The sequence below is a fragment of the Pinus tabuliformis genome, chromosome 6, assembly GCF_031772625.1.
Source record: "Pinus tabuliformis cultivar Carrire ecotype Pingquan chromosome 6, CPIR1, whole genome shotgun sequence".
In the NCBI taxonomy this organism is placed as follows: Eukaryota; Viridiplantae; Streptophyta; class Pinopsida; order Pinales; family Pinaceae; genus Pinus; species Pinus tabuliformis.
In genome coordinates, this window is record NC_142292.1 from 1,937,063,722 (window position 1) to 1,937,090,152 (window position 26,431).

The 26,431-nt window shown below is 39.4% G+C and overlaps 1 protein-coding gene across 1 annotated transcript in view; it reads right to left on the reverse strand.

Moving 5' to 3' along the window:
• LOC149266946 (uncharacterized) overlaps positions 1–17,123 on the reverse strand; it is a 213,785-nt gene extending 196,662 nt beyond the window's left edge. Inside the window, exon 1 of the mRNA XM_089431260.1 lies at positions 16,529–17,123. Coding sequence (XP_089287386.1) covers positions 16,529–16,915 — 387 coding nt within the window. The 5' untranslated portion in view covers positions 16,916–17,123. The remainder of the gene's footprint in view (positions 1–16,528) is intronic.
• Positions 17,124–26,431: the final 9,308 nt, after the last annotated feature.

Sequence of the window (26,431 nt, forward strand, 5' to 3'; positions counted from 1 at the left end):
TTCATTCCTAAATAAATAAATAATTTTTTTTCTCTATTTCCCATTCCCATTCCCATTCCATTTTTTAAAATTTTGCAAATTCAAAACTTCAAATTTCAAACATCATGGCTATATTTCTTGGCATTTTCTTCTTCTTGGTTCCTTTTTTGGTTATTATGGTGTTGGAGAGTAGAAAAAGGAGGTCTGAAAATGAAGAAGGGGATCATAGCGGATTTGATGAAAACTCCGGTGAGGAGGAGCTGGAGGAGAGTGAACATGAGTCAGCTCAAAAAACTAAACAACACCAAACTCCATTGTGGAAATATGTTAATAGGCTTGAAGCAGGGAAAGGGGGTGGAACCACTAAATTTCATTGCCCCCATTGCAACAATAATTAAACAGGTTCATACACACGTGCCAAAAAGCACCTCTGCGGGAAAAGGCCATGGGATGGAGATAAACAAATAGGAATCAAAACTTGTTCAGGTGTGTCAGCAACAGATAGAGCCAAATACATAAGGGAAGAGGAGGAAGCCCAATACAAATCTAAAAAATCAAAGGGTTTCTTTGAACCAAGCTCACAATCACATGCACAAAGAACTCCTTCAGCATCCTCCCAAGGCAGTGGATATGGAGGCACAAGGTCACCAGGTTTAAGGCGTAGAAGCATATCAGATTTTCTTGATGAAGGGTGTAGGAATGATGTGGATTCAAAAGTTTACAGGTTTCTCTATGCATGTGGGATACCATTCAATGTTCTTCGCTCACCTTATTGGCACGAAATGGTTTCTGCCATAAATGATGCCCCTAAAGGATACAAGAGCCCTGGGTATGACAAGGCAAGAACCGTTGGACTTGATCATGAAAAAGCAAAAATATCACATTCTTTGAATAGAATGACAAGTTCTTGGACTGACCATGGGGTGTCCATTGTATCTAATGGATGGACAAATGTAAAAGGCAAGCCATTGATAAATGTTCTTGCTGTGTCTGTTAGTGGTGCCATCTTTCTTTCAGCATATGATTACTCAGACAAGTTCAAGACCGGCATCAACATTGCAGAACCATTACTTGAAACAATTGAGCGTATTGGGCCATACAATGTCATCCAAGTCATCACTGATAATGCTCCTAATTGTAAGGCAGCGGGAGCAATTATTGAGGATAAATACCCCAACATATTTTGGTCTGGGTGTTTGGTTCACACAATGAACCTTTTGATGCATGATATTGTTAAGAACAAAAACGAACAATACAAATGGATTGGTGATTTGTACAAGAGAGGCAAACAAATGATAAAATTTATTACAAATCATAGCAATACCCATGGCCTTTTCCGCAGTCACTCAAGATTGAAGTTGTTGAAGATTGTGCGAACTAGATTTGGTAGCTATTACCTCACCTTTAGGCGCCTTTTGAAGGTAAGAGAGTCATTGGCTAGCATGGTATCAAGTCCACACTGGCAGGTATTAAAGGAAAGGGCTACAAATGCAGCTGACAGGCAAGGTTTTTAACAGGTGGAGGAGGCTGCTCTTGATGGTATGTTTTGGGCACGTGTGAAGCAAATATTGGATTTCACCAAGCCCATTTATCACATGATTCGGTTTGCAAATACAGATAAACTAGTGATTGGCAAGGTGTATGAGCAAATGGATACCATGTTGGAGCAAATAAAAGATATTGTTCATAACAATGATCCCAACTTGTATAAACTGATTCATGATTATGTGTGTATACGGTGGGATAAAATTAATGTTCCACTATATTACTTCGCGTATATCCTTACGCCAAAATACTACTCTACATCTTGGTTGGGCCAACCTGCACCAGGGGGTGGGGTTAGGGTCAAACCCCATATAGATGAAGAGGTATCTACAGGATATTTGCAAGCATTAGAAAAGTTGATACCTGACAGGGAGGAATGTGCTAGTGTGTGTCTTGAATTAGGCAGATACTTCAGTGGCACTGGTTTGTTTGGTACCTTTCATGCAATGGAAGATAGAGACAGATTTGATGCTCTCAAATGGTGGGAATCATATTGCGGCCATGGACTTTTGCCAAAATTGGCAAAAAAAGTTCTCTCACGGGTTGTAAATACTTCTTCTGCAGAGAGGTGTTGGAGCACCTACAGCATCATACATAATGTGAAAAGAAACAAACTCAATGAAAACCGAGCAGAAAGTTTGGTTTATGTGCACTACAACTTGAGGTTGTTGAGTCATTACTATGATCGGGCTTATGAAGATCCAACATATAAAATTTTGGACAACCACCCAGAGGATGATAATTTGGAGGATAGCACTATACATCTTGAAGAACTGGAAGCCGAACTTATGAGAGAGGAAGATGAAGCAACAACCATGCCACCTCCACCATACAGTAGTAGTGCTCGAGTTCCGAGTCTTGTTCCTTTGCTATCGCCGCCTCCATCTACACCCTCACGTGGAGGGCATGTGCCTTCTAGTTCTGGTCGTCGATCTGTGCGGGAGGAGACTCCTAGAAGACCACCACGACCTGCTCATACATCAGACGCTTCTTGTGGCAAGGGCCACATGAAGTAGTAGATAATAGATTTACAGTTTACTTGTCTTTTCTAGTTTCTATTAGTTTTCATAACTGTTGAGTCTTGACTCTTTCATATCATAATGATATTTTTTGTAAACAATATATGACTGTGACAATTTAAGTTTGAAGTTTGAAGTTGGCAATTATAACTCATTGGTAATGATTCTGAATTATGAATATGATGCTTCGTGAAAGTTGTTTCATTTCATTTCATAATTCATTTTATAACATTTCATTTCATGTTAGATATTATTTCTTGTAATGGTTAAAATTTAAACTTAGCTTACAAGTACAACTTTGTTGATCAATGATGATAAATGTTATATATTGAATTTTCAATTTTGAAAGCTTGAAGTTGAAACTTTAAGATTGATGAATCATGATTCACGAGACTCAATATGTTGTACGTTACTAACTTGTGGACGTGGGTGATGAAGATTATAACTTCTAGATGATTGATGTTATATGGTTCAATGATCAATCTATGTTTTTTTATGTTTTTTATATCTAATTCATCATTCTACGTGTTTTTGTTGACATATATGTATCAAAATATAAAAAATATATATATTATATAAAAATCGCTCCGAGATTTGCTCCCAAACCAGGAGCTTTTGAAAATGTCACTCCCGCAACCGTTTTCACTCCTACTCCCCGCTTTCGCTCCCGCTCCCAAGTAACACTGTGTTATTTAGCATTTTCCCAATACTTTCTTGAGACAAGATACATGGAAAACATCGTGGATGCAACTTTTATATAGCAAATCCAACCATTAAGCTACTTGAGTAATCTTCTTGGTAAATTGATATGCTCCATAGAACTTAGGAGCAGACTTGATTTTACCTTGTTGCTTTAACTTTTTAAGGATAACTGTTTGTAAGGTTGGAGTTTCGCAAATACCCAATCTCCAATTTCTGAGGCTAATGACTTGGTTGTTTGCCTTGCTAGTGTAGCCCTTTTTGTGCACAGATCTAAGGTTTTTGCTACTCGAAGTTGCTTGCAAGTTAACGATCATCACGAGGGTTTCTAGGTTGCTTTGTTGGTTGTGTGTTTCATGTAGGCACAATGAGGACCCCTAATAAATTGTGAAGAAAGTTGAATCAAACCCTTATTTGGATGTGGGGTTTCTCTCCTCGCCCAAAGGGAATGTGGTACTCTTGAATGAAAATAGGTTCCTAAGAATGTTCATTGATCTATGGCCAAGTTTTGAAGTTGTTAAAGATTAAGCTTTTGACAACTAGACAAATCATGAACCGAAGAACATTCTCTATTGTGGAAATGGATATTATTTATTTCTCTTTGCAAACTAGAAAGATAGTGACAAGATCTACAAATCGGGCCCCTATTTCATGGGCACTAGAGGTTTGTTTCTCACTAATTAGTCCCTTGAATTTAATCCATTGATGGAAATTTCATCTGCACCTGTGCATCAGATTACATTTTGCCCCTCTTCTTTGCTAGAGTGCAGGCATTTTTAAGGCCATAGGAATAATTATTTGTGCCCCCAAATTTGTGTTGAAATGAATTTCTCCAAAAGCCTCCCTGAGGTGATTCAGCTCAATCTGGATGGGTGGTCTCATCTCCAAGCCTAGGATTACGAACAAGTTCCTTTCGAATGTAATATGTGTCGCAATTATGGACACTTTGCGAAAGTTGTCCAAAAACTTCAGCTTCTCAAAGCTCCCCAACTCGATCGTCTTCTCCAAAGCAAGGAAAAAGCATGCAAGGATTCACTCTCATTAAAAGAAAACATAAAAAGCATGGAAGCAAAAAACAGCAGCCTTGTATAATTGAATCTAACCATCAGCCTCTGTCCAAAAATAGCTTTGAAGTCCTGAATCCTTCTGAAAAAGAAGGTGAGAATCTTGAAGCCCAAGCGGATCATCGAAATGCCCCTGTTCCAAATGTCCCTCCCGATTTGAATGACGAAGAAGATCCAGATCAGGCCCCTCTAACAATGGTGGGAAAGCTTTCTACAGAGATCTATGCATTAAAATATGAAGAAGCTATTAGGTGACAAAGAAGAAGTCCTCCTCTTCTTCCCCCTCCTATTCAGATGTGCTTAAAAAGCAACGTTCCTTCCCACGGGTAATGTACCGCCCATCCAGTCAAATACTCAGTGGCGGTGATAATGTACCGCACTCCCGTCTTCTTCCCTTGCGGCTGAATGGGTCCCACAAAATCTATCACCCATTTCTCAAAGGGTTGCAATGTCATATGTGGGTTCAGAGGCAGCTCATCCCTCCGTGATGGCCTGCCAGTCCTTTGACACACATCACATGCCTTATAGTAAGTTTTTGAATCCTGATGGAGGGTTGGCCACCACAACCCTGCACGTAGAATCTTCTGTGTGGTCGCCCTTCCTACATAATGCCCTCCCGCAGCGCCCCCATGAGCATCCGCGAGGATACTGCTCCTTTCAAACTCCAGTACATATCATCGCAATACTTCATCAGACCCCATTTTGTATAGATGTCCAGCAATGACAGAAAAGTCTGTCGTGCGTACCACTAACTCCTTTTTCTGCTGGATGGTGTAACCTTCCGGGGCAGTTCCTGTCATTAGGAAGTGTATGATGTCTTCAAAGTGACCATCTGCGACGCGCACTACAAATAGTTGCGCGTCAGGCAATCCCTCCTCCAAATTAGTGGGCTCTTCCCCCGTTTCGATGCGCGACAGATGGTCTGGTCCTGCGTTCAGTCGTCCAGGCTTCACAATAACCTCAAAATCATATTCCTGGAACAATAACAACCACCTATAGATTCTCCCCCCCAACACAGGCTTATTGACTAGGTATTTCAACGCAGAATGATCCGTATACATCTTAAAATGTCCACCCAGCAAATAGTGTCTAAACTTCTGGAGCGCATATACCATGGCTAACCCTTCGCACTCGGTGGTGGAATAGTTCTTCTCAACCTTGGATAACCTCCTACTTGCGAATGCTATAGGATGGTCCAATTCTCCTCCGCCAGCCTGTGTCAGTACTCCTAGTGCTATACATGACGCGTCTACATGTACATGAAACTCCTTCCAATCCGGGAAGACTAAAATCGGCACGGTGACAATTTTTCCTTTTAATACATCCAAGCTTTTTTGACAGTCCTCGTTCCAACAAAACATGACATCCTTTTTCAACAACTTCTCCATAGGCACGGTGATTTGGGCATAGCCATTGATAAACTTTCTGTAATACCCAATATGTCCTAGGCTAAGTTACCAGGATTCGAATACGGATACAGATTTGGATTCGGATCCGGATCCGCTTGATTTTTGAAAAGCTAGGATTCGGATATGGCAAGGAAACAACACGTATGATTAATATAAATATATTTTTATAATAAAAATTTTGATATTAATGTCCAAATTTATTGTGATCACTACCCATCAACAACAATAGAGTTTATATTATTATTATTATTATCCAATTTTAAAGTCACGACCAAGCCAGACACCAAATTGGTGTATGAGACCCCCTTGTTTGTGGGACAAGGGACTCACCTCCGTGTAGCGATTTGATTGTTAAGTCTATGAAGGCATACATACTCTACCCCCTCTAGTTTTGAACCTATGACCTCATAGGAGGAAACACATACTCTTAACCATCAAGCCCACACAAGTTGAATTGTGTAGATGAATTTTATGAAAAAACATACAATACTTCATAATTAAAGTAGCATTAATTATTTTATAAAAATTAAATTATAAACCATATATATTACAAAACTATTTAGATGATAAATAATAATAATTTACTACACACTTTATATGAATTAAATAATAAGCTTATAATATATAAAAGTTTAATATAAAATATATTCTACAAATTTTAAAACTTGTACATAACAAATTTGATATATTTTAAATAGTTTTAATTTATAATATATATAGACAATAAAATAACAATTTTTTAATATTTTGAATAATTAATTTATAGTATATATACACAAGAAAATTACCTTATAAAATTATATCATTTCTAAACTAATATAAATAAAGTATAACATATTCAAAAAGTTTTAATTAAATTAATGTGAATAAAATATAGCATATTTATAATTAAATTATGATATTATAACATATTTAACGTATAAACACCATGTATATACATTTCTGAACTAATACTATAAATAAAGTATAACCTATTTAAAAAGTTTTAATTAAATTAATGTGAATAAAATATAGCATAGCTATAAAAGTATAATTAAATTAATATAAATAAAATATAACATATTTATAATTAAATTATAATATTATAACATATCTAAAATATAAATACCATGTACCTATACGTGTCCTTTTATAACATTTCTAAACTAATGTGAATAACATATAACAGATTTATAACTATACGGGTTTTTTATAACATTTCTAAACTAATGTCAATAACATATAACAGATTTATAAATTTATAATTAAATTAATGTAAATAATATAACATATTTATAATTAAATTAATATTATAACATATCCCAAATATAATATGAGTTCAAATGTGCCAAATTGCATATGCCCTGCTGATAAATAAAAAACCCAGTACTGCCAAGTCCGTAGATACCAAAAACAATGATATTAATACCAATCGCATCATTCTAGCCGTCTTATTCGCTGCACATGCACGTATTATCTGAGCTTCCAGCAAGCAGCTATCGGGTTAGAGTACAATGCATTACCAAGACATTTTACTCGTTAAAAAACTGTTTTCTAGCGAATCCAAGTGAATCCGGATCCGAATCCATTTCTGATCCGGGGAACCGCGAATCTATTTTTCAGGGTAGACGGATCCAGTAACATAGGTCCTAGGGTTGCACGCAGCTGTTTCACACTCCTTGGCGCCTCCAAGTTAAGAATCACTGCGATCTATACGAGATCTACCATCAGTCCCTGTCTACAAATCACATGACCCAGCAGAGTCCCAAAAGGAACACAAAATAGGCATTTCTTCAGATCAAGCGCAATCTGGTACCTTCAACAAGTATCTAGCATCAGGCGCAAACTTGCCACATGGAATTTTACCAGCCCAAACACAGTCCAATCATCAAAGTACACCTCTAGAAACTTATGAATGAATTCTTTGAATGCGGCAATGACTACACGCAAAAAAATCGCAAGCGCATTCTTCAATCCGAAAGGCATTACAGTGTACTTAAAACATCCCCATTCAATCGCGAAGGTCGTCTTACTTCTATCCTCAGGCATGATTTTAATTTGATGGTACCCAGAAAACCCATCAATGAAGGAGTACGCTTCCTGGCCACCTACATTATCCAATACCTCATCAGTGAACGGAGTCGAGAAAGGATCATGTACGCAAGCGTCAATCAACTTCTTGAGATCTACCCATATCCTTATTTCGTCCTTCTGCTTCTTTTCCTGTACCACCATTGGGCATACCCAATCAAATTCTTCTACGGGCTCAATGATGCCTGCCGCGAGCATCTTGTCTAGCTCTAAGTAAACCTTCTCCTTATACTTCGGATTGAGACAGTAAGGTCTTTGCTTAACCGGCTTCACGTCGGGTTTTAACGTGATCTTCATAATGCCCAGGTATCCTATTATCCCCTTTAACTTCGTAAACTTGGTAGGGAACAAATCCTGGTATTCGCGTCATCCCAGTAATCTCCAATCTTCGTGAATTTGGGCTCCACCTCCGTACCAATATTTACCTGTTTCGTTTTTAGTGGCGCGATTATATCAGGATTCTCAATCTGCGATCCCTCGACCTCGCGGTGACCCTCGGTTTCAGGGATATTAATCTTTCGTGGATCCTCATCTTCTTCTTCAGCAGTCACGTTATAGCATTCCAGCGCGTGGCTCAGCTGAGTAGTCCAATCGGGTTGAATCAGATCCAAAGGATCTTGCGATATCCTAAAGATTGCTGCTTTAACTTCTTGTAGCGCTTCGTCAATACAGTCAAACCCGTCTTTGAAGCTGAACGTCATTATGAACCCTTCGCGCAGAATATCCCATTCACCTGTGCCATGGTGGAGCTCTGTCTCCAAGTACCAGTTCATTGGGATGACATCCAAGGTGTGACAGAACAAGTGCACCCATTCAGGTTGGGGCTTCGCTCCATAAGCCTTAGCCCATTTGGCCAAGTGTGCACGCGGATCATCCTTCCCGTCATATTTGTCTGTCATTCATACCTTCGACTTCCCAAAGCGTGTTCTCATCATCCTCCTACACTTGCGCCAATCATCAAAGCTACCCTTGTGCGTACCCCACCATCTTGCGAGCATAGCGCGCAGTGCCCAATCCAAAGCCTAGAAGCGCTGCTTTTTTGGTACCTCCCTCTCAAATGCATCCAAAAATACATCTACATCATTCAGGCCATCGTAAGTGAGCAGATCTCTTACCTCTGACGATACACGGCGCAGCGACGGGGTCATCATGTTACAGCGCAGCATGGTTACTTCATGTAGCCGATTCTGCCAGCGCTCTTATTCTTCATCAGAGTCTGAGGTGCAAGAATTCTCGCAATCCCATGTAATTCGTCCATCCCCTGTCGGATTCACCCAATCTTGGTCTCGTGCTGTTATCTTATATATGCAGTCCAAATCGTCATCGCTTTCATAATCGCGTACCGGTTCAGTATAGCGAGATCCTTTAGCAAGATCTAGGGGTACTATTACACAAAGCGACTTCTTTTCAAATATCATCTTTTGCTTCTTTAGGTTGATTAACCCGTTCATGTCAGTGGCCAATCAATGCCAAGGAGTCGTAATCTTCTGTTGTGATAGTGCAACCCTTAGGTGAGGCAGGAGCGAAGCCACGGACCACTCGCGATGCTGTCCATTTGTTAAGTTCATATTAGCTTCGTGGATTTTATACTTCAACCTCTGATCCAATTCCCAAGGTGTCTCACCTGGTTTCATCGCGATTTCCTTGAACCCCACAATCAACTGTGCCTCGGATTTAGGCCTACTGAACTCTTTATTCAACGCGGTCTGGATCTCTGCCAACCCAGCGTTTGGGTTATCATTAGAGTACTTGATGTACCAAGTTAGCGTGCGATCCTACAAAGCGCTAACCAATGTTGCCTTCTTCATGTGATCATCTGTGACGCCCTGAGCTTCCCATACAGCTTTCACAACGAACCAAAACTGGTCCGGGTCCTCATTTCCCAAGCCCTTAAACAAAGGCAGCTTCACTGAATTTGCCATGTTGAACTGCGGTGGAGGTGGTGGTGGTATGGGTGAAGTCGCAGGTGATGGTGGTGAAGTTGGAGGTGGTGTAGGTGGAGGTGGCAATCGCAGGAATCCATGTCTTATTAACTGAACTGCACTTCGCAGAGAAGCCTGCGCTACTCCCTCTTCGTCACCTAATGGCGATGAGATCAGTGGGTTATATTCAGGACCCTTTCTTCCTTCATTTTTGTAAGTCTTTCCACTTCACGTAGCTCCGAACATCAAGGTAGTTGCATAACCCGTTTTTCACACAATAACATCTTAATCCAGGTATTTAGACTTCAAGTACTTACCTCGCGGACCTTTGAAAAAGCGTCACTCCACCTCGTTGTAACTAACTGAGGTATCGACCGCGAATTCAGTCACAAATCCTCCTATGATGTGATCGAGCCAATGATCAACAGCACGAGCGATCTTATCCTCAGAGGTTTCCAGTCTCTGTACTAACTCCAGGGCCCAAACAATAGGACCGTCAAATCTCCACCTTCCTTGGCTATCCACTAGCTTCGTGATCCACTCGTATAACTCAACTGGAAAGGAGCAGAAAAAGATCTCGTGGATTTCTATATACAGGTACCTGTCCAGCCACTGTTCCTTTGTCAGTCGTGGATTTTTGTTCTCCTGCGCCGCGAATTCGTGGATCTTCCTATCCAACCAGTCTTCGATCTCTTTCTTAGTTGGATTCCAGTGATGCAACATCACACATCTCTCATGCAGATCCCGGCCCTGGCAACGGAACCATTTGTTGGCTTTGTGGGGCCTGACGCAGGTTCAGCGTTAGTTAGCCAAACAAATCCCTACATTACTGGCCCTTTCGGCATTAGCCCGCGGAGCGCGGACCTAAGTCTCACCCGAAGCAGTATGGGGGGATGCTGGAACCAAGTTTATGCACCCCGAGATAGTCGTGATGTCAGTTTATACCCGTTGTTCCTACTTTCACGCAGGTTGCTAGGCTTTAGGGATCTGCCAGTCTACCCCTTTATTCCGCCCTTCAGTACCTCCGCAAAGGTGTACGATTGACCTTCGCGCAACCTTATCCTGTGATCTAAGTACTTTCGCGTTGTTATGATAGCGTATTGTATAGGTTCCCAAGTTATCTTAAGTGTTTTACTTATCTTACTAATCAACCACAGTTAGCGGCGCATAAACTGATATTCTTATTTGCGTTCAATTAACCAAGATAATCACATATATTCGCGCATCACATAAACATCGTAAATTAAACCCAAAACGCAATATAACCAAATGCAGTAACAGAAAAATATACACAGAACTTGCAGAATACTTCTCTTTATTGATATCTTCGGTTTAGTACAGACTCTATCTGCCCTGCGCACACAGCTGCAGGGGTCCGCAAACTCAGTTGCAGACTTCCACCCTAGGCCTCTGCGCACTCAGCTGCAGAGCCTCTACCTACGCTAAGACCCAAAACACTTAGACTTCTCTACCAAGACTCCAAAACTTGTCTACTCACTTCCCTCCCTAGAGCTTGCTTACTTAGCTCCTTTTTATACAATCCCATGGTCCGCGGACCATGGGTGGATCTTTACAGCCAACTTTACACTTTACAAAATAAGGGTGGACAACCCTTTATGACTCTTGACACCTTCGCGCTCCGCGACCACAAAATGCGGAGACATTACAAAATTTGTCCCAAAATATGGGCTTTTAGCCCCAAAACTGTCCTTGGGGGAACCCATTCCCAACAAGTTCACTATCATCCATTAGGTCACTAGGGTTTCAGTCACTGAATTTCTCATTTCATTCATAAATTTTCATGTAAAGGAAAGGTGATACAAAATGGTTCAAGAAGGTTTCAATTCAAAAGAATATTTTGTAATAATTTCAAATAATCTCAAGCTGTATTCAAAGGGTTCACAAGTACATGTTTTACAAAGTAAAGCAAGAAAAATATATGTTGGGCCATCCCACTTCTCAAAGCTACAAAAGGTTATTTCTCTTATTTCTCTCATTCATTTCATTGTTAAAAGAGCTCTCATCCATCAGCCATCATTTCTTCATAATTTAGGGCCATACATCTTCAAAAAATCAGTTTTACCCACAGTCGCTGAGTTTTTTCCCAGTCGCTGCACTTTTCCAACTGCACGCTGCATTTTTCCTTCTTTCGCTGAACTTTTTGCAGTGGTGCTACGCTTTGTGGTAAAAGGCTTCTAAATGGTTGCAAAATGTCTCCAATATCAACACAAGCCTGCACAAGGGTCAAATAAGTAAGTTTAAGCCTCTCACAATTTCTTTCTCTCAGTTTTTCAAAATCTTATGGTGTGGAAACTTCTCATTAGCTCCTACACTACGCTTTTCATGAAGGCTATTTGTAAACCCTAGCAATCCCTCTCCTGTCATACCCTAACCTCCTACACATCTAAATACATCCCTAAAACCCTAAACCCTGTCATTTTCATTCCCTAAGACCTATTTCCAAAACCTACCCCTACTCGTTGCGCTTTTAGCAGTTTCCTCAGTATAGGCCTGTGTAAAAATTCCCTAGCCCTATTCCCTCATCCTTTCAACCTCCCTCCACTTCCCTAAGGTCCCTAACATCTCTCCCCACCTCCTAAAATTTTATCACACCTATTCCTACTCCCTAACCCCATCATCCCATTCCTTTTTCCCTTCCCCTGTTTTGCCCCTAGGGTTTGCTATCACAATCTACTATGGAGGAGGAGAAGAAAACTTACAACAAAGGTGGGAAAGTGTCAAGATATGAACCATCAAATACTCAGGAGCTGATGTCTTCACCAATTACCAAACAATGTTTTCAACATGTAGGGTGTCTTGAGTTTTGTGAGTTGGTGCAAAAGGTTCAATACCATGCTGAATTGACCAAGTTGTTTGTCACAAACCTCAAAGAGAATAAAGTCACAATTGCAGGTGTCACATTCTCTATCTCAGCTGATATCATAGCAGCAGCTACTGGGATACCCAACATTGGTGAAAAGTGGTTCAAGACTCAGGAATTAGATGCTCAACTATATCAACCCTACCTCAAAGCTCCATACAAAGATGACATCAAGAGGATCTTTCCTTTTGGCCAGCTCCTTGACAAGTTTGCACCCTTGATGAAGATCATAATGAAATATTTTACTTGTGAAGGGAGATTCTCTAGACTCTATGGCTATCACATAAGATTGCTAATGCATTTCACTAGGGTAAAACTACTCAACATACCCTATTATCTTTACAGGAGCATAGAAAAGATGTCATACAAAGTGCAGCATAGGAATAGTGAGCTACAACAAAATAGCCTCTTTCATCACTCCCTCATCAAGATTATTGTCCTTCATCATCTTAAGCAGCTAAACATTGACTGGGAGACATTCATTGGAGAAGAGGTATTTTTGCCTTCTTCCAACCAGCCTGCTAGACCTACTTCATCCTCAACACCCCCTACTCAAACAGAAATTGGCTCATCAAGTAGGTCTGCAATGAAAAAGAAGAAAGGTGAGGATAAAGTGGTGAAGACTTATCAGAGAGGAAACAGGCTTGTGTTTGCTCCACAAGTTGTGGAAGGGGCCAAGCCTTCTACATCAACACAACAGGGATCACTTTTGCATCATGAGACTACTTTAAAGGCCAATGAGGACCCTAAGACAATTGAGCAGCCTATAGTGAACAAGGAGAATGAACTCAAAAGCTTGCAGGACAAATTGACAGAGGCAAATGCTTTGATAGCATGCCAGCAAGAAAACATGCAGCTGAAGGTTGACAGGATGCTTCAAGAGAAACATATCATGAAATTGCAAAAGAAGACTAAGGGAAAACAAAAATCAAAGACAAAAGGCTCTAAGAAGGCACTTCAACAACAAAGGAAGTAGGTCATGGTGGATGAGCTTATTGACAGGGAAATTGATGAAGACAAGGAATATTGGCTAGGCAAAGTCAATGATCATTTAGAGAAGCTGCTCAAGAAGGCAAACAGGGACAAGAGACTTCAGAAACACATGGCTGCCCATTATTACACAAGGAACATGATTCTGAAGGTCAAAGTCAAGCAAATGAAAGCTAGGCTAAATGAAACACTAATCAAGCAAAAAGGGAAGGAAAAAATAGATTTTCTTGTTGATGCCTCCCTTATAGCATAGCATATCACTTTGTGGCCTTGCATATCAATTTTGAAGAAATTTGGAACAAATTTTGTTTTTTGAGCATTTTTTGCAGTTTTGGCACAGTCAGCCTGCAAAAAGCGTAGCATGGGCCACGCTACGCTTTTTCTGGGGAGCTCCTATGGGCAAAAACTTTACATGGTTGGATAGCATTTGACCTCTACATCAGCTTTGGACACTTGGTCGTCTCATTCATCAACTTTTACAGGGAAAAAATGCCCAAAAACCACCTAAAAAACACCTTTCTGCCCTGTTTTTGGAGGCCACGCTATGCTTTTTTACCAGTCTTGGGAGAATTGATTTTTGAGGGGCTATACTTGGTCTTTTTCAGTGCCTGAGGACTCCATTGTGTAGCAGACAGAAAGAGCTTTCCAATGAGCTATCATGAGCTCAATTTGGAGTTCAGGAAGGCCTCCAAAGGTTTCCAGCAAGATCACGTTACGCTTTTTGCAGCCCACGTTGCGCTTTTCACAGAATTCACTACGCTTTTTCCAGGAGACTGTTTTCTTTAGTAGTTCGACCTAGTTTGACTTTTTCACTCATGTAAATGATGTAATTGAGTAATCTTAGTGTAAATATGATGTAATAATAGGTGGTTAGTCTTTGTAAGTTGTTTTGATGTAAATTTGGCCTCATTTATGAGAGTGGTTGGAAGTCAAAGTTATTTAAAGAAGTTGTTTTTAACTTCCCTAGACAATAGGATTTGGTTAGAACACCTCATGGAGTAGTTCCTAGAGTCATGGATTCGACCCCTGAGAGTGGGGAAATGTTGTTTTGGTCTTTATGTATCAGTTTCTCAGTCATAGAACAGGTTGGACTTGAGAGGAGAGAACTATTGTAGCTTGTACTTGGACATTTTCTGGAAATTAAAGGATACAGTTTACAGCGATCATCTAGAAATTCATGTGTAGTAAGTTTGTGGTGTTGTTTTTCCTCTATTATCATTTTATATGAAAAATATTAATCTTCTCCTTCCATTCATCAACTCTTCAATAGTTTTCCTTACAGTTTATAAATAGAATTCTTTACATTAAGCTCTGTTTTGATGGAAAATTATTATATGTTACTTTCACTCTTGCTTAATGAATTCATGTTTCATGCTCAACACGACCTTTATGCTCCTTCTGAACACCATACTATACCGACAAAACCTAAGATCCATCACAAAAGTACTGTTACCTTGCTCCTTCATATCTTTACTGTTGTAACTCTTTGACCCTCTGACCTAACTACCTGGTTTTTCTCCCTTATCCAGCATCAAAAACCCTAAATTTCCCAAAACTCACCTGAGCCTATCTATCTAGCCTAAAATCCTTTATATCTCAGTTATCTTTTGGCTGTGATTTCATAGAGAGAGCTTTCTCTGGTTTGGTGGGGCTAGCTACCAAACTAAAAACTTGCTCTGTGGTTACCTCCGTCGATTCCTCTCAGCCTGGGACATTGTGGAGGATAACACCCTTCAAATCTGTTGTTCATCAAATATAATATTTCAGCGTTTCCCAATCTGGGAAATAAATTGCCCACTAAGAAATTACAAGTTACAGCAAATGGCAATTTTGCCAACTAAAAATAACCTCTGCTGCGTTGTATGTACGACCCCTCAATTTCTGCCTGATGAGTCTGTGACCTGAGCATACAGTTGTATGGCCTGCAGATTTGCTGTATGGCCCACACATGTGCTGTACGGCTATAACTCTGCTGCTGTACGCACTTGCAGCCCTGCTGCACAAAAAATACAACCTGTACAGCCTGCTAGCTGCCCTTGGTTGTACTGCTACCAGAATTTCCTTTAATTTCTGGCTGCTGGGATTTTCTCCTTGTTATTGCAAATTGCAGCACTCTCCTCTTTTGGACTGAATTTCTACGAGTGAAAATCCTTTATCACTCTCTGTTGAGCAAAATTCTTCTATCACTTTCTTGTTCAGAATACATTCTGTGACTTTCTCACTTGAAAGACACATTCATCTAATTCACTAATGCAAAAACCTTTGCATTACATTACATTAAATTCATTTTTTACAAAAAAATACTTCACTAATTCCTTTAATTAAAGGGAATTTGCTTTAAAGTGGATTTGGTAAGGTTGAAAGTTTTGGAGGACTTCCACAAATCTTCACTGTCCAATACTACAAACATCAACAACTACCACCAAAATTTTGTCCTTCCCATCTCATCTCACACTACTAACATGTCAATGAAGTCCATAGATATTTCTTCCGACTTTTAGTTTGGAATGTGTAGGAAATGGAGCACAGCTGGGATCATAATATTTTCATTTTTGTTCCTCTGGCATTAATCATATTTTGCTACATATTACTGAATACCTCTATTCATCAGTTTTCAAAAAAAAAAAATCGCGTACGGAACGAGAACCGATAACCGAAACAGAAGCGCTAGGCCTCCTGGTCAGATTTGTGGTAACATTAGGGGATGTTGCTCCTATAAATCATTTCCAGATTAGGGGAAAACAGGCAACAATTTCAGACTTTCCATTACAAAATCCAAGAATCCATGCACATTCTACAAAATCAATCTATGGTGTGATCATTTCAATTGTACATGCAATAGTACTACAGAATAAAACTGTAGATATGGATGTAATCTACAAATCCATAATAGAAAAAAAGGCTTTGGATATGGCAAAGATAATCCTAACAAGAGAAGATGAAGAATTACCTGCCCGAATCTGTCACCGCATAGTTTTTTATCCCCGCAGAAAACCCATGCATTACAGAGGCAAGGACCATCATCTGTGCACATAGATTTGCAGGCCTTGCAGCATTCTTCAGAGGTTTTGACTTTATAATTAGAACCCCATTTGACCGCCTTTCCCCAGAACTCCTCGTGTTCAATACCGCTACAACATTTAGGCTCGTTAACATGCTTAATGTTAATCTGGGTCTTTGCAGATGTCGAATTGGCGGGGGGATCAGAAGCCTGAGAAGATCTGAAAACAGGGGAGAGAATGAGAAAAACTACTGTGCAAGAGACAAGCGTGATGAGCAGAAGGCTGATACAGGGTCCCCATGTACCCTCCGGCTCCTGAAAATGTCGCTTCCCCATTTTAAGTTAACAATCTTCGACAACTACTTCTCATAAATGCAAAGATTTCATGGTATTAACAGTTGTGGATTTTAACATCTGCCCAGTACGAGAGGGAATCAGATGTTTACCTTGTTCCACACCCAAGGTACCAGATTTGGTGTTTCGGTTAGCGAAACGTTTGACTTTGGGCCAAACGGCTCGCAAACATAAAATATATGGAACGCTGAAGGAGCAGCTTGACTCGGGCAAAATTACCAACCTCCGGTACAAGTAAGATTGGACGGGTTGGTCAATTATCCGTTCTCTGAAATAGACGGAACCATGAAGAAACGGACTGGAATTTTGAGTCACACTTAATTTATGAAAGAATGATATTTTAATAAAAATAGTCTATGGGACTGAAGCTTATTAAAAAAAATATTATTATTATTTTGAAAATAGAAATTTATTTTTAATTTTTTAAATTATAAATAAATAAAATTTAATATATTGAGAAAATTTAAACATTTTCTAATATACACATGGAAATGGTGTATCAAAGGTTGTTTTTAATGATAGGAATTCCTAAATGCAAAAAGTTAAATTCGCCATCAATTTAGATTTTTTATAATTTAAATTATAAATTAAAATTAAATAAATTTATAAAGATGTTTATTTTTTTATTTTTTTTTAACGGAAATGGTTATATTTTGTATTAAAAGAAAGCCAAAGTCTGCTGGCTGATTACATTTAGGAAGCCCAAGAACCAGCTGTCCTCAACATATAGATAAACTAACACCATAATCCTAATGTTCTGGATCTTCTTAACTCCGTTAGACGAGTCGATTTCCCGAATTTCCCCATGCTTGTGAATACAGACAAATTGCTGAAGTAAAAGACAATAATACATGAGAAACAGAATTAAGGGATTGGATCCCAATCTTCAACCCCGTCTCTTATCCGAATGCCAACAGGAAGGAGGACAGCTTTGTTAGCTTCCGCATCCGCTTCCTTATTATTCTGTCGAAGAATGTGGAAAAAATTCACCTGAAGAAAGGAGCCAACTAGCTTCCTTATTCTGGCAACCACTCTTGCTAGCCGAAAGTCCCTAGGAGATATGTTATCCACTAGAATTCGAATCAAGGATTGGGAGTCACCAAAAATAATGGCTTTCTCAATACCAAGATCCTGTAAATGCTTAAGGCCCTGCAACAGGGCCATGGCCTCTGCTTGCATGTTGGTACTATGCCCCAAACCCCAGGCATACATGTTCTCTATGCTGCCATCCGCATTCCTGATGACACCTCCAGCTCCAGCAATTCCCGGATTGCCTTTGGCAGCCCCATCAAAAAACAATGAGGAACTATCACGCTTATGGAGCCACATGCGGAAATCGCCCTCAGCAAGCCTGATCTGCCAGTCTTTCATAATTTTGTACTGTCTCTCATCATCAGAATACTGGAGGCCAAGCTTGCTCCCCCACGCCAGTTCTTGAGGACTTAAATTTTTATTTTCCAGCTTCTCAAATTTCTCACCGAGAAATTCCTTGAGAAGGTCGTTGGCTTTTGACAAAACAAGGTTACCCTTCTGCACTTTCTCTTGAAAAATTCTGTGATTGCGCTCAATCCAAATTTGCCAGAAGATGAATTTCGGATAGGCCAGCCAGGCTACCTTGAACCAATTGTTTTTGGGATACTTTCTGGGATAGAGGTGAGCCCAATCGGCAAAGAAACTAGTAATCAAGTTGGGCAGACTAATAGTGGATCCCCATGAGGAAAACGCGTCTGCCCAAATACTCTTGGCAAACCTGCATTCAATCAATAAATGAGAGGCATTTTCCTCATTTTCCAGGCAAAGGGTACATCTGGAAGGGCCCAGGAAGCCTTTCTTTTTAAGCCTGTCCTCTGTTAAAATGTTGTTGTGACACAATAGCCAGTTGAAGAAATCGATTTTTGGCACACATTTCTGCCTCCAAAGTCCTCTCCAAGTCGCAGGGCAGCAAGGAACATGAGGAATTTTTTTGAGTTGTGCATAGCCTTGTGCAACTGTATAAGAACTAGTTTGAGAGCCCCAGCCTCTCTTATCTTGTTTTCTGATGTTAATCGGGCTCATTCCTTTCAGCTTAGTCAGCAGGAATGACCACGCCTGATCTAGAGCATCCGGCATTTGAGGTTTCTTCCAGCCTGCCCACGCATTATCCTTCCAACTAGAGATATCCCACAAAGTTTTGATGTCGTTGTTCAACATCCAGCTTCGAAGCTCAGCGAGCTCTTGGACATCACCTAAAGGTTCTTCGTTCATAATTTTATCAGTCCAGATATTAATAAGCTTGCCATTACCCGGGATCCAAAAGGAATGCTTTTGTATCAGTGGTAAGGCCTGCATGCAAAGCCTGTGAATTTGAGAACCTTTAATGGTGGGGGTGAGGTCATCCAAGCTTCGTAACCTCTGACCCCTGAAATATTTCTTCCATAGCACCTTTTGAGCCCAGCCCGGTTTCGGGGCTATTTGTCTCCACAAAATCTTAGCCCCCATAGCGATATTTTGTGTCCTCAGGTCCTTGAAGTTCAGACCTCCTTCTAGCAGAGGCTTAGCAACTTTGTCCCAACTGACAAGGGGGATCTTCCTATCATTTTGCTTGCCGCCCTTCCAAAAGAACCTTCAAATCCACTCCTCCATCTTCTTGAGGATGTTGGTGGGAGCCAACATGGCCGAGAATTGGAAGATAGGTAGGCTGGTCAGAACAGACTTAATAAGCACTATCTTCCCAGCAAGATTTAGCCACTTGAAACCCCAAGACTGAATTTTTTTCTTGAATTTCTCAAACATTGGGAGCCAATATTTACTAGAGTGCCTCTTTTGGAAGATAGGAAGACCCAAATAGATGAAAGAATTCCAAGAAGCAGAGCCAATAAAGCCCAAACATCTAGAAATTGAGGAAAGGTCATTGTTGGAGATATTCCAGCCATAAAAATGGCATTTCCCTTCATTTAGTTTACTGCCCGAAGTACCACAGAAGTCATCCAACACTTTCCTGAATCTAGAGGCAGAGTATATGGAGGCAGCACCCAGCAGAAGAGAATCATCAGTGAACAATGCGTGATTAATATCCTTGACACCTCTAGCAATCCTAAGACCCATAAAATCTTGATCCACCTGGCACTTTTCTAAATAAAAACTCAGAACTAAAGCTTGCAAAACAAAAAGAAGAGGAGAAAGAGGGCAGCCCTGGCGCAGCCCTCTAGAGGCTTTAAAGAACTTTGTTGCTCTTCCATTCACCAGAGGGGCAATCCAGGGCTCAGAGATGCAAGCTCGGACCCATCTAATAAACTCCTGACCAAATCCAAACTTGTGCATCACCTTAAAGAGGAAATTGTGTCGAACTCAGTCATACGCATTAGCTAGGTCCAACTTTACCACCATACCTTTTTCTTTCCGCTGCAAACTAGAATGAATAGCCTCTTGCACGAGGATTATGTTGTCCATGATCTGCCTACCCTGAACGAACCCCCCTTGATTTTCAGGTATAAAGGAGGGCAAGAGGACCTTCAATCTGTTGGCAATCACCTTTGTTATGAGCTTGTAACCAATGTTGCATAGCGAAATCGGACGAAACCTGTTAAAAGTGCTGGCTCCCTTCTCCTTTGGAATGAGGGTGAGAAAGGCAGAATTTGTGCTACCTCCAATTTTCTGGCAGTTTTGAGATTTTGAAACCATTCTATGCAGGTCCTTCTTCACTATTCGCCAATAGACTTGGATGAATCTGGTTGTGAAGCCATCCAGACCTAGGGCTTTGTCCGGCAGAGCACAACCTTTATTTCTTTTCTGGTAACTTTAGCTTCCAGCTGTTGATTCATATTTGAAGAGATCTTGGGGGGGATAACATCCAAGAACGTAGTGTCCCGACTCATTACCTCGACTTCACTATAGAGTTTCTCAAAGTGGGAGAAGGCAACCCCTTTGATATTTGTGAAATCCCTGTGGATAACAAGATCTTCTTTTATTTCAGAAATTGTGTTGAAGGACCTTGTGGAAGAAGGAGGTATTCCTGTCTCCCGTTTTCAACCACAGACTGCGAGATTTCAGCCTCCAATATTCTTCCTCTTGCAACCAACCGTTATGGAATTTTTGCTGCAGTTTTCCTTCTATGACTATAGATTCCTCCGTGGGGTCCTCCTCTTCCATCTGCAGTCGGTGCTTCTTGAGGGAGGCATGGGATATCTTCCTTTCATCAGCCGGATTCAGAAGAGTTTTAGCCCAGCTCTTCAGAACAGCCTTTACTCTTCTTAATTTTTCTTCCCATACAAAGAAAGGAGACCTTGTGACAGGCCGATTCCAGCTTTCTTTAACCTTATCCATAAAGACTGGGTGCCTAATCCATAAAGGACTAAATCGAAAAGGAATGGGCCCAAATTTTTTGTGTGCTAAGAGCTCTAGCCTTATGGGTTTATGATCTGAAATGCTGCATGGCAGAATGAGCATCCTAGCTTCTAAACCAAGGAGAAGATAGGAACTTTGAACAAGAAATCTATCTAATCACGCAGCAATATGGCCAGGACTCATTCTTTTATTTGACCAAGTATACTTACCTTTCAAGGGCTTGATGTCGAGCAAATCCCAATCTTGCATGATGTCCTCCACCCATTCCCTCGTTGGATCCCTTACTATGCTACCACCTCTCTTCTCGGAAGAGCTTAAAGTTATATTCAGATCCCCTGCGATGATAATATTTCTCAGCATTTCTTCCTCAACCATGAGTTTGATTGAGTCCCAACACTGCTTCTTTTCCCCTGCATTTACCGACACATAAACATTAAAGAGACTAAAGGTCTCCCTTGTCTCTCGGCTTATGAGTTGCATAAGCTGCCAGTGAGTATTCTGCTTTCCGTTGACCAATTCCAACTTGGTTTCATTCCAAAGAGCTCCCAGCCCTCTCGATGCACCTCGAGCTAAGACAGCCTTCCCTCCACTTTTTCTCCAAGGGTTCTTGCTTACTTGGAGGAAGCTCTTCTCCTCCAACTTAGTCTCCTGGATCAGTAGGATATCTGGGGTTTCTATCCTAATCAAACTTTGCATTGCTTCCTCTTTTTGCTTGCTCCCCAACCCCCTGCAATTCCAGGAGACAATATTCATTATTTACCTTTCTGAGATTGGGTGGCCCCTTTGGGCCCCTGTCCATGACTTCTTGTAATCTTTGGTGTTTTTGCTAGCAGCTTCTCCAACGTTGGCTGACTGCCTTGGAGTTTGTCATTATATGTTTCTCGCTCTCTTTTTTCTCGGTAAGACTTCCTTCTTCTTGTCGATCTGCGGGACAATGTTTGGGAGTTACCCATTTCTCCTTCCTCCTCAGATTCTTCTGAATCTTGGTCTTCCTCTTCCATATTTGTGGCCTTTCCCTTAGGGCTTACTGCTGCACTCTCGCCTTGCCTGGAGTTTTCAAGGATCTCTTTCTCATTTGCCTCCTTCTGCTGCTGTTCTGTTTCTTGCACTTCAATTGAGGCTGAGGAAAGGGGGGCGAACGCATTCTCTTGTGCCTTTGGATGTTGTCCTTGGCCACTAGAAGAAGGTTGCTACCCTTTTCCCTTTGAAGCTCCAAGAGGGTTTGAGGGTTTAGGGTTAGCCCTTGATCTTTTGACCTGCTTCCATCCTTCTTCCTTTCCTTGCGCCGCCTCTTCATTTTTGGTACAGTTCTTGGCAAAATGTTTGTATCCCTGACACTTGCGGCACTTGAAAGGAAGCTTCTTGTAGCCAAGTTTTTGCACATGAGTCCAACTTCCTACATTTATCTTTATAGCCTCTGGCAGCCCCACTTCTATATCCACTTCGACACAGATCCTAGAGCAGTCATATTGATCCTTGGTAGTTGCGCGATCTATGAATTTGCTCAGCGTGTTGCCTATATGTTGGAGGGAATCCCAGTTCCAACAATGTACAGGAAGATTCAGAAGTCTTACCCACACTGGAACTGCCAACGGAACATCTTCAGCTGGATCAAAGTCGGGAGTCCATCTATTCAAATAGAGACCTTGAGGGCCCATAAAATAGGGCCCATTCTTGAAGATTAGATCCTTGTCTTCTTTTGAAATAAACTCAAACAGGAAATAGCCTCGCCCTATAAAATACGAGGTGACACTTTGCTTGATTAATGGTCTCTAGTTCCTGCAGATCCAGGCTTTCGTGACTTTGGGAGAAGGCCATAGGCCAGTGAACTGTCCTACCAGGGCCCTCTCTGCTAGCGACAGGGCTACCTTGATCGGCCCCTCCGGAGGAAGGGAGACTTCCGGTATATTTTCCAGCTTTTTAACAAACTTCGAAGCAATCAGTTTCTTCTTGGCTGGCATCGAAGCCAAAAGAGTCTTGAACGCGACATCTTCAGCCTTAGGGGAGGACGGAAGACTGATGGGAGGAGCCTGGGACGAGCCCAGCTCATCCATGGCAGAGGGGGCGTGGCCCTAGCGCGGCCAACCAGCCCGTGAGAGCACGCGGCAGTTGCAGAGCTCGGGGAGGAGGTTCCTGCGAAAAATGTAAGATGTTTATTTTTATTATGAATAAATTGTTTGTTTTTATTATGAATAAATTTTGAATTTACATTTTGATAAAATGTGTGAAATGATAATAAAAAAATGTTGAAATTTTTCTTGGAATATTGTGTAAAATGTGTAATATAATAAGAGTTAAATAGTAGTTAGTACATGTCCATTTAGCTTAAATATATCTTAATTAAACTTAAAAAACAATAAACATAAAAATTTAATAACAAAAATAAAACAACTAAGAAATGCTATTAACTAATATTGTTTATATATATATATATATATGTATTTTATATATATTTCTGTGTTTTTTTATTATTAATGTATATAATTTTTTATAATTAAATTTATTGAAATATGTTTTGAATATAAAATAAGTCACATTAAATTGAAAATATGGATAAAAAAGTAAAAGCCACCAAAATGGAAGAATAAAAAAAAAGAAAAAAATCAAAATCAAAAAGTTAAATAAAAAGGAAATAAAACTAAATACAAAAAATAGTAACTAATAGAAATGGAAGTTACTAAAGAACCTAAGTTAATAAGTAGTAGCTAGAAAGTGATAGGGCCTATGGTTAAGAGAATGTGTTTCCTCCTAAGAGGTCATAGGTTCAAAACTAGAGGGGGTATGGTATGTAGGACAAAAAATGGGGTCTCATACACCAATGTGTTAAAATTAGATAATAATAATAAAAATAAGAGGGAAATTGAAATTTGGACTATTGAAAGGTGAAATTTTTATGAAATTAAAATTTAAAAAATCAAAGTCTACGTGAGTTTGTTAGAAATTGAGCAAAAACCAAAGTCTTTATGAATTTTGTTAAGATTCTAAGTCTATTAATTCTCTATCATTTAAAAAAAAGAAGTAATAGTATTAAAAAAAATAGTAACAATGTTTATTGAATAATTTTAATTTTAATTTTAAATTAAAATCATTATTATTTAAATAGATCTATTCAATATATTTAAAAATCTCAAACCACTTAATTTATACAATTTCAACAATAAAAAAATTATTTTAATATTTTTCATTAAATTTAAATTTAATAAAAATATTCACATACAATTTTCACATATTCAAACTTTAAAAAAAATATTATACTCTAAACTATAAACAAAATATAATGTAATAAGATAATCAAATGTAATTGGACTAAGATAAATAAAAGATATTTGAATTTAATAAGGTATGTGAATAAAGAATATGTGAAATTACTTCAATAGGATGAATTTTTTTTTATAAAATTAGGTAAATATATAAATTTTCAAAAATTTTACAAACTAGTTATTCCTTGTGAACCTCAGAGGCTTAAGTTGTCTAAAAACAATTTTTATTCCCAATAACAAAACTCCCCTTTAAAGTTATCCTTCAAAAAAAAACAAGGGAAAAAAAATTATCTTTGAATTAGAGGCCAGAGGGGGGAATTAAACCAATCCCTGGATCTTGTGATTGGATCCTGTGATCTTGAACAGAATGCAATCACATGCGAGAGAGAAAGGCATCTTTGGCGATGTTAAAAGTGCACTGGAATGGACGAATCAATAAGTGACAACTCATATTCATCTTTGTAGTTCCTAAATTACGCCAAAGTATAGCCTATAGATACCAGCTGAAAATAATTAAATTCTAAGAATGGCAAATGTTGTAATACTTGACTGCAGATATAGGCACAGACTAATGGATGGGGAAGCCCAATTGAGAATCTGAAGCCATTTCTTTTGGACACCTAGTGCACAATATCATTCATAAAATATGAGTGAATCTCGAATTCAACTTTGATACAACCACAAATCCCAATCTCTTAACAACTTGGGCAATTTATATTGGATTTACAGATAAAATACTAGGGTGTGAATAAGAATGGTGATTTGGAGGTTACATATGTTTTTAGGTAATTCATTAAAAATATAGTAACCTATCCAAATGTTGGCAATGATCTTATCCAAGGGAGCTAAATCCATAATCTTCAAACCAATTGGAGTTCTCTTCCACTTCCACTTAGCCTAATATTTCTATTATAAAACCAAAAAAGAAAGAAAACATTAACCCAAAAAGAAAAGAAAATTATATTTAATCTCATTTATATGAAAGTAATATTAAAATTTCACATCCACCTTTGAATGGATTATTTTTTTATATTGATATGGATTTTATATATTATGTTTTAATAGAAAATTAACAATTAACAATTAACAATTTTCTAATAAAATTTATTATTAAACAAAGTCTTTCGGTAGAAATCACATGAGAGAATTTTTTGGCCGACGCGTTTCGAACCAACAAGTGTGGTTCATCATCAGGACCAGATGAAGAGGCAGACCATGGCAAAGGCTTAAATAGAGAGCAATGTAGAGACATAATTTACAAGGGAAGAGTCTCTACATCGTTTTAGAAAAGCCAGATCTGTCTTCAACTTGGAAACCCTTACGCGAGACCATTCAAAGTGATGAACTTTAATAACAGTGGCCCTTCCGTATAGGGTAGTAATTTATGTATTCAAGCTTCTGTGATCCATAATGAATTAAACAAAGTCTTTCGATAGAAATCACATGAGAGAATTTTTTGGCCGACGTGTTTGGAACCAACAAGTGTGGTTCATCATCAGGACCAAATGAAGAGGCAGACCATGGCAAAGGCTTAAATAGAGAGCAATGTAGAGACATAAGTTACAAGGGAAGAGTCTCTACATCGTTTTAGAAAAGGCAGATCTGTCTTCAACTTGGAAACCCTAGTCCTGATGATGAACCACACTTGTTGGTTCGAAACGCGTCGGCCAAAAAATTCTCTTATGTGATTTCTACCTAAAGACTTTGTTTAATTCATTATGGATCACAGAAGCTTGAATACAGAAATTACTACCCTATACGGAAGGGCCAATGCTATTAAAGTTCATCACTTTGAATGATCTCGCGTAAGGGTTTCCAAGTTGAACACAGATCTGGCTTTTCTAAAACGATGTAGAGACTTTTTCCTTGTAAATTATGTTTCTACATTGCTCTCTATTTAAGCCTTTTCCATGGT